At 36.4% G+C, this 14,087-nt stretch overlaps 2 protein-coding genes across 2 annotated transcripts; one reads left to right on the plus strand and one right to left on the minus strand.

Annotated features, from left to right (window-relative positions):
* The first annotated feature begins 4,162 nt into the window (after positions 1–4,162).
* On the plus strand, positions 4,163–8,296 carry LOC147287826 (polyamine oxidase 2-like). The gene is made up of 10 exons (XM_086239887.1): positions 4,163–4,707; positions 4,854–4,984; positions 5,071–5,159; positions 5,246–5,359; positions 5,745–5,836; positions 6,048–6,129; positions 6,233–6,335; positions 7,025–7,122; positions 7,218–7,647; positions 7,773–8,296. Exons 1-10 carry the CDS (start codon positions 4,668–4,670, stop codon positions 8,076–8,078), a joined length of 1,485 nt encoding a protein of 494 aa, XP_086096013.1. The 5' UTR covers positions 4,163–4,667; the 3' UTR covers positions 8,079–8,296.
* Positions 8,297–8,611: 315 nt separating this feature from the next.
* On the minus strand, positions 8,612–14,001 carry NPG1 (tetratricopeptide repeat (TPR)-containing protein). Its single transcript, XM_086239886.1, has 7 exons — positions 13,859–14,001; positions 12,760–12,996; positions 11,780–12,029; positions 10,427–11,637; positions 9,736–9,883; positions 9,108–9,446; positions 8,612–9,016 (listed from the first exon to the last, which is right to left on the minus strand). The coding sequence occupies exons 2-6, from the start codon at positions 12,910–12,912 to the stop codon at positions 9,127–9,129; spliced, it is 2,082 nt and encodes a 693-aa protein (XP_086096012.1). The 5' UTR covers positions 12,913–12,996; positions 13,859–14,001; the 3' UTR covers positions 8,612–9,016; positions 9,108–9,126.
* Between the last annotated feature and the right edge of the window lie 86 nt (positions 14,002–14,087).

The raw sequence follows: 14,087 nt of genomic DNA on the forward strand, positions 1-14,087 counted from the left end.
TGAGCCACACGGTGACACTTGTCCACCTAACTCCTGACACGGGCCCACAAACGCATCATCTCTTTCTCGCTCGTCGAACACAGGTGAGAGATTTATATTCAAATTTGGGGAAAAGCGTGATGTTTTTGGGAGACTAAATGGTCATAAAAGTGTTCGACGAGCGGGAAAGAAATGATGTGTATGTGGGCTCGTGTCAGGTGGACATGTGTCGCTCATTTGGCGGGAAAAATATGCTGAGTTGGCGCCACGTCACCAATTAATCTTTGTCAGCAAAAACCAAGCTGACATTTAACTGATCTCTCAACAAATCGATGAACGGAAGTCTATTTTTCAATGTAGATAATAAATCAGATGTATATTTAAAATATTTTAAAATTCGTGGACCCTGTTGAAATGACATATATAATTATGTGTCTAAATTGAATTTATGTCTAAAAGGAAGGCAGTATCCAAGTTAATCAATTTGTCCCCTGTCAGTAAATAATAATAGAAACATTATGATATTTCAAATATGATATTATAAATTTTAATGATATGGCTTGTCAAGTATATCATTTTATATTCATTTTGTTCGTACAGCTCATAAAGGAAACATCTAGAAATAAACATCATAATATACCATAGGTCATCAAATAATACAATTTGAGATGATGTTATTATCGTTATTTTATTACAATAGAGGATTACATTATTAACAATGTTGTACAGTCCTCTTTTCACACAATAAATTTTTAACATGCCAAATAGATTGTAGCAAAATATGTACCAATTAGTCAATTACATAAAAATATATAACTTATCATATAAAAATGAGTTATACATTTATAAATATTTGATATCTTCACGTACAATATTGTTGTATGAGGCACAATTCGGTATCTTCACGCATATTTACTTATCACAAAATAAAAATTTTAAATTTTATTTGGATGTAAGAAATTAAGTACATTAAAATTAATAATTGGAATGACGCCTTACATCTTGAGGAGCCAAACATTTTTCAATTGAAAATGTGCAAAATTTTCAACCAACAAAATAATTGTACAAAACTTAACTTTAACGATGCCACCCAACTTGAGAACTTGGTTATTGTTTTGAAATTTAATAATTCAAAGGCATGGCCCGCATGGGCCATATATTCAAAGACTAGCCTAGCACCCACAGTGAGGGCGAAGACGTCAAATATCATCACGTTCGTCTTTGGCATACTGCATTATTTATCTACTTTTTTATTTTTCAACGTCATGGGCATGAAGATTTCAGTGTTCACGTAAGCTTAAACCCTTAAACAGAGACGCAACATGCAATTGCGTCATGCAAAATCACACATTCACAGTTAGATTTCGGTAGGACGGTTGTGCTGTGTTTTTATTAATTAATTCTAAACAATATATGATACCGGAAAAAGAAATTAAAGGCTCATGGCCTTTAATTAAGGGACGGTGAAAAAATTATGAATTTAGATATTCGTGGCTAATTAAGTCAAACACGGTGAGTATAGAGACAGATTTAGAGATTTTTTGAAATGCACGATGGGGCGGGAATGGTATTGCAATTCCCGTCTCTGAATCTGCTCTAAATTAAAGGTATGTATATTTTTATTTTATAGTATTATTAATATGAGAATATACTTATAATATTTTTTTTTGGTTACTAATTGAGTCACTATACCCTACCCTTACGCCTTAGTGCCTTCAAAGTAAAATAATATGAATTTATGATCTAGTTTTGGACTATTTTTTTGGTCAAATATGAAGTTTTAATTTTTAGTTATGCCATGTGTATTTAAAGTAAAATTTATTTAACTAATAGGGCGGGTTCGGAGTAGGGCGGGTTTGGAGGTTGGAAACAAGGATGGGGATCACATTCTCTGTAGGTACGGGAACGGGCTGAATGAGCCACAAATCGCAAATGAGCCGCATACACCTAGACATTCTCAAATGAGCCGCAAATCGCACACAAATAACTTAGACTTGACTTACTAACATAAGTAATAAATAGGTAGAGGAGCTCTCAAACACTAATAATTTTAGTTATTATTTAATTGGTATTACATAATAAAGGATTTTAAAATATTTTGTTTTAATTTCTCGATAATCTTTGTAAAATTACATGATCTTCTTGTTTAAGTTGCTAGCATCTAGACCCAAGGAATAAAATTTCGGGTTTCGAGGAAATTTCGATGAAAATTTCGACGGAAATTTCGAAGATTTTTAAATTTCGACAAAAATTTGACGGAAATGATGGAAATTGATATCAAAATATGGAAATTTTGAATGAAACTTTACCATATGTTTATTTATCATATTATCTACTAAATTGATAAAAAATATTGAAGAAACCAAATTATATAGTAGGTTTCATGTGATATAAGATAAATATAATGCACGCTGGAGACAAATACTGTTAAATAAAATTAGTATAAAATGAAATTAGTATATTATCTATACTCTATAATATATACACTAAACCCTATATATTCTATATTGTTTAGGATATAGTATATGATACTAGGGTTTAAGCCCTTTAGGGTACTTTAAATTATTTTTTATATAAAAATATATTATAATTTACTAATTTAGGGTTTAAAAATAACTAAACGAAACTCCAAAATGGGCAAACAAAACTCCAAACTATTTTTTTTCTTCACAATTAACCCAAAGGCCCCAAATCCCAAACAACCCTAAACCTTTTATTTTTATTTTCTTTATTTTTTCTTTTTTTTCTTTTTCTTTTTTTTCTTCTTTTTCTTTTTTTTCTTTTCTTTTTTGTTCTTCTTTTTTCTTCTTTTCCCCCGAGGCTCCACTGCTCCAGATCTGTTTTCTTCATTTCTTCTTCTTCTCTCTCTCTCTCTCTCTCTCTCTCTCTGCAACTCCCGCCGTTGTCGCCCCCTGCCCTTGCCCCGTCGCCTTTCTGCCGTCGCCCGTCGCCCCCTGCCCTCACCCCGTCGCCCGCGTCGCCTCTCTCCCTCGATCTCCCCCTGCCGTCGCGCCTCTCTCCCTCGATCTCCCCCTGCCGCCGCCTGCCGCCACCCCTCTTTCTCCCTCGATCTCCCCTCTGCCACCTCTCCATTTTTCTGCAAAAAGCCAAAAACCCAGCTCCAAAACCAGAATACCAGATCTCAAATTCAATGGGTTATGGGCACCGTCGAAATTTCGCCGAAATTTCGACGAAATCATCCCGAAATTTTAGCAAATATGTGTTTCGATTTCGACACCCCCAAAAATCGAAATTTTCGACGAAATTTCGCCGAAAACTTCGAAATTTAACACCCTATCTAGACCAAGTAGATGTTTATTTTACCGGAAAAGTATTAGTTGTAAGTTTGTAGTTCATAACATATATAAGTTAAACCGATTATAAGCCATAACAACAAGAAATATGCTGAGTTAATGTTCAATTATTTGGCATAAAGTCTTTGAATTAGTTCAAGTGAGGAGGGTGCTTAGCATAATGAATTAGGATTATAATAAGTCCCTGATTTTCTCAAATGTAATTAAAAAAAATATTTGTCCCGACTCCCGACTAGGATTAATAGTTATTTAATACAACTCAAGAAATCTTGATTAACATATCCTTGTCTTATTCAACTTTTGGGAAATCGAAAATTATGGATTATATCCCAGTAATGAGGGATAGAAAAAGTCTCTTACAATTCTATCTAAAAATTCCATCTTTATTTGCCAGCTCTATGCAACTCAAATGTAGTAATTTAGATGAAAAAAAGGAAAACAAATAATAAGAAACAAAATTTTAAAATAAAATTTTCCATAACTTCATGCCCAAATAGAGAGAAGCAGCTTATTAATATTACTAGCTTTTAGTAACTTTTTTTTTTTGGCCGGGAGTTGATAGTAACTTAACCACCAAAAAAGAAAAAAAGGCTCACAATAAAGACTGAAGACCCTACAGTCCTACACGGTACACAACTTGACGTACAAAAGTACAAAACCAAGAATACCCTTTACTCCCTTTACCTCTACCATCCACATTGCGTACAATTTTGGAATTTCAAAAAGTATCTTTTTACACGCGGCACACATTCACAGCGAGTACGGAAGCAACCTACTCTGGCGAGTACCAAGAGCTCCATCGTCTTCGCTTTTTGGCTGGCACACCTCTATATAAAGCCATCACATCCCTAGCGTTGAGACTCAAAATTCCCTCTCTAGAATTCTTACTGCTCTCTCTCTCAAATTCCGTTTCCGATTCCGATTCCCAATCTACTTCGCTACCAAATTCTCCCCAAACCCCCTAAATTCTCGCGCTTGCTCCCAAAACGCACCCAAATCCTTCGTTTTGTTCCCCGATCTTCCCACAGAGCCGCTTCGTAATCCGGCGATTCTGGTGTGTGTGCGCGCGCTCTTCTTCTCCGGGAATCGGAATCCGATCGATCGTGGCTGTTTGAGAGTCAAAGAGAGTGAATTGGAATCGTCAGGCAAAAGAAAGGCGCATGAGCTGGTTGGGAAAGCTGGGTTTCACGAAGAGGACTTCGAATAGCAATTCCAATCACTTCATTACGTGTCTCTTAATTTTTATCCTTCATTACTCGCCTCAATTGCCTCCTACCCTCTTTAAATTCGAGAAGAAAGCCCTCGATCCCTTATTATCCAGTCTTAATTTTAATCCCAATTTAAATTTAAATTTAATTTCCAATTCGAATCACTATGGCGTCTGGAGGCAAGAGTAATCCACAATTGCGCAGAGGTCCGTACACTTTTTTTTTTAACTTTTTATTTGTTTAAAATTCCTTTTTTTAATTTTTTTTTAAGATTTTACTGATTGGGTAGTTTCAAAATTATTTTTTTAATTATGAGCTGAATTTTTTAATTCGCTAATTTGTACGAATGCAGCCCTTTGCTCTTCAAATGTTGAGAGGAAGCAGATATCAGGAACAACGGCGCCGTCTCCTTCTGTAATAGTGATTGGTGGTGGTATTGCCGGAGTTGCAGCTGCTCGTGCTCTTCACGATGCCTCATTTCAGGTACCCAAAACAAAATTCCTCCTCAATGGGTTTTACATTGACGTGGGAAATTATGTGTTTAGTAAAATTTGAATCTTGTTGGTCAGGTTGTGCTGTTGGAGTCCAGGGATAGACTGGGTGGTCGAGTTCACACCGATTACTCATTTGGTTTCCCTATTGACTTGGGAGCATCATGGTAAGCTGAGAAATGGGAATTGCTTGCATTTGGACTTTGAAGCCAGTGTCTTGTTGTAGCCTTAATCTTGTTGTTAATTGCTTCAGGTTGCACGGTGTATGCAAAGAGAATCCCTTGGCACCATTGATTGGTAGACTGGGGTTACCCTTATACCGTACCAGTGGAGATAACTCTGTCTTGTATGACCATGATTTGGAAAGGTACATAATATCTTCAATCATATCCCTTGTTGTAGGTGGTGGTTTTGACATGATGTGTATTTTGGATGCCTTTTAACTCTGGGTTATCGACGGATTGTTAAATCTTGGATTTTGGATTCAACTGACTTAATGTATGGTTCATACTCGTAAAATTGTGTTATTTTCTAACAATCTAGTATATTACCAAGATACCCTTTTAACAATTTAAAGTGCTACCAACAACATTCTACGATTTAATTTATATGGTCAATAGATTCGAGTATGTGTTTGCATATGTGTGATGGTAACACGTTTCCTTCTCCTTTCTCTTAAGTTGATTTTTCCTCAGCCTCCATAATATATAGTATTAGCTGAAATTTGGGATAAATTCATATTTTCTTTGCAGCTATGCACTCTTTGATATGGATGGGAAGCAAGTTCCTCAAGATTTGGTTACCAAAGTTGGTGAAGCATTTGAGAACATTTTAAAAGAGGCAAGTCATCTTTTTCTTTTTTTAGTTTTTTTCCTTTGTGCTTAGGTTTTTGAAACACTTTTTGTACCTTTTTTTTCCTTTGTGAGACTAAAGGTTTTTGAAACACTTTGATTTCCTTTGATTACTTTTGTTTTGCTTCTATCTTAAGCCTCAAATAGTGATCTTTGTCATTATGGCATTCTCTGAGATGGTTTTTGTTTCCTTAATGCAGACAGATGAAATAAGACAGGAATCAAGTGAAGACATGTCCATCACCCGTGCTTTCGCAATTGTTTTTGAAAGGAAACCGGAATTAAGGTACCATAATTTAAAGCCATATTTGATTAGTTCGTTTCAGATTTTTCACATCCTGACAGTCTAGAAATAGTTTATTCAAATTGCTTTCATATACATTATACAGGTTGGACGGAATTGCCCATAAGGTACTGCAGTGGTATTTGTGCAGAATGGAAGGCTGGTTTGCAGCAGATGCTGATACAATTTCACTTAAATGCTGGGATCAGGCAAGATTCTCGTCCATCGGTTTATTTTTCATTAAAGATGATATTTTTGAGTTTTATGATGCATTATAAGGTTACTTGACAGTTCCAAATCAAATGGTATGACAATGATGGGCTATGAATGCAGACATGCAGCATCTTGCTTAACTAAAAGTGTTAATAAAGAATGCTTTTTTTTTTTTTTGCAATAATATTTAAATGATTGCCAAATAAGAGGTTCATTTCTTTTTAATATTACAATTGTGTTGCATTTTTATCCTGTATACTGGAAATTGCTTTACTTTTTATTTTCCCATCTAAATGCTGACTATATATTTTCATAAGGACTTGGAACTTGAATGAATTTTTTATTGCCCACTTATTTGGAACTGATTTTGAAATATAAGCTTTTCTTTAATACAATGAAAACATTTTGTATGTTGTAGTTATATTGTACTCTTCAAAACAGATGGTAATACTTGAGTGTTATGTGCTGCTCATTGACGGCACTAACATTGTAACATCACATGATGGTGCTTTTTTTTTTTTTTTTTTTCCTTTGAGGACCACTAACAAAGTATTTCTCTTGCTTCTAGTATGATTTGGTAGAACAATGAATTGTGATGTCCGGGTACAGTAGTGCTCGGTCTTGAATTAACAAGTTAATAACCTTGAATGGCCATTTATTAAGCAATTTTCTGTCTCTTATATAGGAAGAACTGCTCCCTGGTGGTCATGGTCTTATGGTTAGGGGCTACCTCCCTGTTATAAACACCCTTGCCAAAGGTCTTGACATCCGCTTGGGCCACAGGTATGTATCAATTTTTTTCTTTATATTGTCTCATGTATATGTTTTGTATTCTGCTTGTAGCTTAATCAACAAGCATATATTTTTTCTGTCCTCAGGGTCACAAAAGTAGTAAGGCGATATAATGGGGTGAAGGTAACAGTAGAAGATGGGAGAACATTTGTTGCAGATGCTGCTATTGTTGCCGTTCCTCTCGGTGTGCTTAAGGCAAAGAGCATAATGTTTGAGCCGAAGCTACCTGATTGGAAGGAAGCAGCCATTGCTGACCTTGGAGTGGGAATTGAGAATAAAATAGTGTTGCACTTTGAAAAGGTGTTTTGGCCAAATGTGGAGTTCTTGGGAGTGGTTGCTGATACATCTTATTGCTGCAGCTACTTTCTTAATCTTCACAAGGCAACCGGTCACTCTGTACTTGTTTATATGCCTGCAGGGCAGCTGGCTAAAGACATAGAGAAAATGTCTGATGAAGAGGCTGCTAATTTTGCTTATATGCAACTCAAGAAGATCCTTCCAGATGCTTCTGCTCCGGTAATCCCTGTTTCTAAACTTTACAACAGACATTTAATGTGTAATTTGATGCGGGTTTCATGCAGCCTTCTCTCCGTAATTGAATTCTACTTAAAAATTATGCTTTTTTTTTTGTGTGTGGGCAGATTCAGTATCTTGTATCTCATTGGGGCACAGACACTAATACGCTTGGGTCCTATAGCTATGATATCGTGGGCAAACCTCATGATCTGTATGAGAGGCTAAGGGTCCCAGTAGATAACCTATTTTTTGCAGGGGAGGCAACAAGCGTTGCCTTCCCAGGGTCTGTGCATGGTGCTTTCTCGACTGGAGTGATGGCTGCCGAAGACTGTAGGATGCGTGTTCTGGAGCGGTATGGGGAGCTGGATTTATTTGAGCCAGTCATGGGCGAGGAGGTTTTGTCTGTCCCGCTCTTGATCTCCCGTCTGTAACTTTCAGGCCACCCTCGTTTAGATATATGAACAGGGGGAACGTAGAAGGGACTAGGAGGGACTAGGAGGGACTATGGCCATACGTCATAGAATAATGTGTTGAGCATATGTATCACTTGTAAAACAGTCTTCGCTTCTATTCTTATGAACATTACAAAGATTCTCTAAATTAGAGTTCTTATTAAATTAAATCAATTATCATAACTCAATTATGATTATGGGTGAAATGAGTTTATTTTTCTTATGTATTTAATTAATTAAGATTGCTTTTGTTTTTGGGTTAAGAGTGGGTTTATTTGAAGTTTTGAACCCAATGCATGTTGATTCTTGACTCAATCTCTCTTATATTATCAAATAAATCATGTGATACATTTAAAAAAAAAAATCTTAAACCTAATTGTCTCAAAATCCATAATTTAGATTAAATTCAGAAAGTAGACTATAAAATCCGAAATCCGAAAATATATCTTAAATCTCCTAAATTGGCATCATAAATTCAATATTTCCTAAATGAGAGAATCAGAATATACAGTCGATACAGCTCAATAAAATGAATCTGTAATTTTCATCATTTAGATATAGTTGCTCAGTTAAAATCACGTACATTTACACAGCTGAGCAAAGTTGACATTTTCAAGCAAATGCATTGTTAAAAACCTGCCCCTCCAAAACAAAAAGGAAAGAAGAAAAAAAAAAGAATACAATATCCAGCAATTTGACTTTTCTACCATCCATCAAAAAATTAAAGTAATAAAGTTAGCTTGCATTCTCGGATTCCGTCGCTTTCTTATATTCTCATAATATGCTCAACATAATTTCCTTCTATTGATTCTCGTGCCTTCCTTATGATGGATGAAAGAGACCTATAACTTAGAATAAATATCCAAGACAGAAGTTGAGCAGATTCCAAATTCCCCAAGTGGCTCTTCTAAAGGTTCCTGCCATATCAATGAAATGCTTGTCAGATATGTTTGCATAACTTCAAAAGAGAATGTTTAGAGACAAAGATTACAAATATAAAACTTATACCCTTTAAGAGAGGAAGACATCAGAGAATCGAGCTGAAGCTTTCGATAGGATCAGACTCTTCAAGCATGGAAGCTGCCTGGAAGCAGTCTGTGGCATCGGCTATTCGTCCATCATCTCTGTGAATAATTCCCAAGTAATACCAGGCCATGCGATTGTTGGGATCAATCCTTAATGCATCTGAGAGTAAGCTTCTTGCCACAGGCAATGCCGTTGGTCCCATCTTTGACAGAAGAGCACTCATCAAAATCTTGCAAGGAACATAACGGGGTTCTAGCTGAAGAGCATCTAAATAAGAGGCAAAAGCTTCTTGAAGTTGTCCACGTCCTTGAAAGATAAGACCTAATATAACAGCAAAATAACCCAACAATAAACATACAGATCAAAATATGCCACGTCAGGCCTCCTAGTTTTCTTTTTCCCGATAACTAATGCATTTATTAAAGAGAATGTTTCTCAAGTGCATGGGGAATATACAGAAGAAACAAAAACTACAATATAAAATCTAATAAATAAAGAAAACCTCCAAAGAAAGATGTTAATTTATTGTTTCCAATATAATACATGGAGCAGCAATACAGTATAAATGCCTCAGAAATTTATTAATGTAGCAGATGAGTTTAGTTCTTGCCTTCTGCGTGCAGCGTTTCTGCAGAGTACTGCTTCAGCTCTCTGGCTTTACCCAAACATATTTCTGCATCCTTCCAATATGAAAGGCTAGCGTATAAGTTTGACAAACCGTGCCAAACTTCAAATTCATTGACTTTATCATCCTCAATCTGTCAAAAGAAAAGGCCAAACATAACCTTAGAAGGTTAGTCAGGAGTTCCTACTAGTATATATATTCTTGTCAAGAAAGAATCCTTAAAATGTAACGTAAAAAAGACAAACAAATTGCAACAGCAATGAATTTCTGAATGAAAGAGGAAAACCATGAATGACAAAGTCATTAAAAATCAACAATCACTCATTTCCGATTGCTATACAAAGCAACTCATCTTTATATATTTTAGAGCTTTCATCCATCCTTTAAAGGAAAAAATTATGCCCGCATGGTAAATCAAACCCATATCACCTTTTTTAACAACTTCCCCGCCCCCCCAACAAAGAAAAACCCAAATCAAAAAAGAAAACACTTGTAGTTATAGGTTGATTACATAAAACCAATTTCCTAAGTATAACAGAAATTTTCTCTCAGGACATCATGGAATCACAATGTTCTACCACTTTCCCACCATTACCTATAAGAGCTTAGGAGGACTCGTATGAATATTCTATTTTGAGACAAAGTAAAAAACATAAGTAGAAGTCAGAGTTTTAACCTGAGAACTGATTCTGAGAGGCCCAAAAGATTTCCTTTGGGCTTGAACCAAAGCAAGAAGGTAACGGTAAGTCTCAATTGCATCCATGGGTAATGATTGGGAGATTTTCAGCTTTGCTTTTAGCCTGAGCAGTGGCCCTTGCTCCCATTTTGCAGTCTCATCCAAAGCAGCATCAGTGACCACGTGAGCCTCTGAATATCGCTGTTGAGCAGACAAAACAAGAGCAATCAATCTCCAACCTTTTAAAACGGAGCCCCCTGTTTCATCAATGAACTGTTTTGCATAGCGCAAAGCAGCATTTAGATTCCGGTGCTCTGCATATTGAACCCCCAACTCAAAAATCAAATCTGAATTGTTTGGCTCCAAGGAAATTGCCTCACTTAGTGATTTCAGTGCTTCACACTGAAGGCTAGACCTTTCAAAGTCAGAGGAAGAAACTTTAGCTTTCTTCCCCAAACAAAGACCCAGCAAGCGAAGACTCACACCCTTTAAATGTTCATCCATTCCCTGAGCATTACTAATAGCCCTTTGTGCATATCCAACTCCCTCAGTGGCAACATGGGAATCCTCGCTGCAGATTTTGGCAGCTAATAACAATGCCATGAGTTCATCTGGTCTTTCATGTTTGTGTAAAGACTTCCTTAATAGATCCAAAGCAACTTTGTTATGTCCTGCTCCACTATAACAAAGAGCTAAAGAATTCCAACGATCAACACGGTGATATACTCCAGGCATGATCTCTTCAAGTTGCTTTGCTAAAACAGAAGTTTGGTTGCATATGGATAGTGCAAATGTTAGATGTTCCATCAGTGATGGATCCCATTTGGTTTTTCCCAGGGACAATTTTCTCAAAAGGATCATCAAAAGCAGTATTGCCTCCTCCAGATTATTTTTAGGGACATATGAACCTTCAACCTGAGCACCTAAACTGGGTGGACCAGCCTCTAGTCCACTGTACAGCAAAAACACGGCAAATCCTTTCTGAATTCTTGCACAGCAGTCATTGTCAAGGTTCCATTGACTAAGTAGGGCACGTCTATAGGCAGATATTGTCTCAGGGTAGGAGCCAGCTTGCTTCCAAAGCTCGGGAAGGAGCTCTACAGCTTGGCTGACTGTCTCTTGCAATCTACTATCAACTTGCGCATCAGGTATGCCCTGTTGGAATATCTTTTCCACAGCATCAAGAACATTTTTACATTCATGAGCAGCCTCTGCAAATACATAAAAAGGGTTCCATTTATATTCCAATTCAAACTTGAAAAGTAAAAAATACCGGCAAAAGCAATGAAATGTGGCTAGTTAACCTTCTATAAACTATCATATCAATTATTGGAATTTGGAACAGTACCATACCTGATAATCTCCCAAGCTTTTGAAGAGACTTGGCTTTTAAGTATATGGCATCAAGAACGAGACTAGCAGCATGCTGTGAGACTGTATGCTGAGATTGAGATCGGCCCTTCTTAGAAGATTGTTGTTTCTCAGCAACAGAAGGTTGCAATCGCTCTATGGCAGCTTGAAGTTCGATGCCATCAAACACACGAAGAGCACCTTCTAGATTACCTCTTTGGTACTCTAGCTTTCCAAGAAGGGCTCTTGCTTCCTGTAAATCATCATAAATCACGTTATTCCTTTTTGGATAAGTGATAACCAATCATCAAGCACTACTCTGATCTGTATTTTTACCCCCACAGAAATAGATTTAATTATGGAAAAGGTGGTAAATCCAAAAATAAACCAAGATGTTTAAAGACTAATACTTCGCATGATGAAACTACTAATGAATATCCTGGCATTATTTTGGTTATATGATCTTAATCAGATTCCAAATTTCCGATATGCTTAGGAAAATTAGGTCTGACACCTTAAGTATACAATAATCCATAAAACTCAAAGCAAAATGATGAGAATATATTATAATAAGAACACAATGGAGGATATATTTTAAGAACCGCTTGATTGGGGAAAATGAAACTTGACTTCTTCCTTTTGGCACCAAATGAGTAAAGTTGATATATTTTGAAATATGAACAGGCAGGAGTAATGTAGCATATAGACTTTTCTAAAAACTTCTATGAAGAAAGTGGGGTGTATACAACAAGATCAGATGAAATCAATTAGAAAGCTCTATAGCATATGAAGTCCTGCTCTTCTGCTATGCTTATTATTCACAATGATGCAAGGTGCAATTACGCACACAACCACCAGGGGTTAAACCTCTGACGCACCATCCATCCCTGTGCTTAAAGGGGAGGAGGTAACACTAGGTTCAAAGGTCATGGACCATACATGGTTTCTTTTTGAAGATGAACAGATGATATGAATAAAATAACCTCAAAATTGAGTGATAACCCTTCTCGTAGTGAAGATTCTGCCTCCTGAATATTTCCTTCATCAAGCTTTGCCTCAACATCTGTTGCTTTCATGGAATTCCCATTTGCACTGAATTCAAACACCATGCCTTCCTCATGCTCGCCAGATTCCATGGTGCAGCTCCCTATTATTTGTTTCCCCCACCTTCTTCACAAATTTCACTGTTGTCCCATTCTTTTATCCATTCAATACTTTAGCTGAAAAACATATAAATGCCGCAGTTCTTAGAAATCAAACAGTACAACTAGTTAAAATACAAAAAACAACTCTTTGTGCAAAAAATCCAGCAACCCTCACACATTGTGTACAAGTGCACTGCTGTACCATAAGCTGTAATGATACAACTATACATAAGAGTCAGAAACTGTAAATTTCCAATTAATTAAACAAAATCTTGCAATGCAGTAAAACCCTCACACCATTACACCAAGTTAGAATTGCATTCCAAGAAATATGAACAAAAAGAAATACAGGAAAATGTGAGGAAATTGTTTCAGTTGAAGTGAATCAAATCAAAAATTTCTCTTGGGGGATTGTATTGAAAAAAGGCAAAAGAAAGGTATTGAATCTCAGAATATTCCTATCTAATTAACAACTCATTTCATTTCAACTAAACCCAAGTATATTATTAAAACCTACTCTCTTTCCGAAAAATTTCTCAGCAGCCATACAGATGGTTAAGCGTTACGTTAATGATTTCCAGAGAATCTACAGTTTTACATAACCAACAATGCCAGGGGAAAATTGCAAATCTTTAGATCCAATATCATCAAACTAAACTGAAAAACAAAAACCTGAAGTCATAGCTACTGTTCGTTTGCTAAAAAAATGGAAGAATTGGAGAAGAAAAGATATCAGAAATCATAAAATTTATAGAGCTTTCATAATGTGGGGGCCCAAAGAGCAACATTTTCAGTCAACATCCATTGAGGCGACACAAGAACCACCAGTTACAAACAAAATGCTCATAATTTCATTACGTCGTCATTTTTCCTTTATTTTCCGGTGAAATTTTCTCATCAAGCAAACAACTTTGAAATGCCTAGTCATTGTTGTTACCTTTGAATGCGGCGGTGACGGTTTAGCAGAGCCGGTTCGTATCGGATTCAGATCACCGATTTCAGAAAATTGCGCAGCTGGATATTGAATTTCTCGGGACGGTATGTGACCGTTGGCGAATCAGCTAAAACAGCAGCGAGAAAATTCAGGGCTTTTATGAGGTTGATGAGAGTTCAGAGCGATATGCGATCTCAATGTCAAGCTATTCATTTAATGGTTTTTGGAGCTA

The sequence above is a fragment of the Dryas octopetala genome, chromosome 4 (assembly GCF_963921425.1).
Source record: "Dryas octopetala chromosome 4, drDryOcto1.1, whole genome shotgun sequence".
Classification (NCBI taxonomy): Eukaryota; Viridiplantae; Streptophyta; class Magnoliopsida; order Rosales; family Rosaceae; genus Dryas; species Dryas octopetala.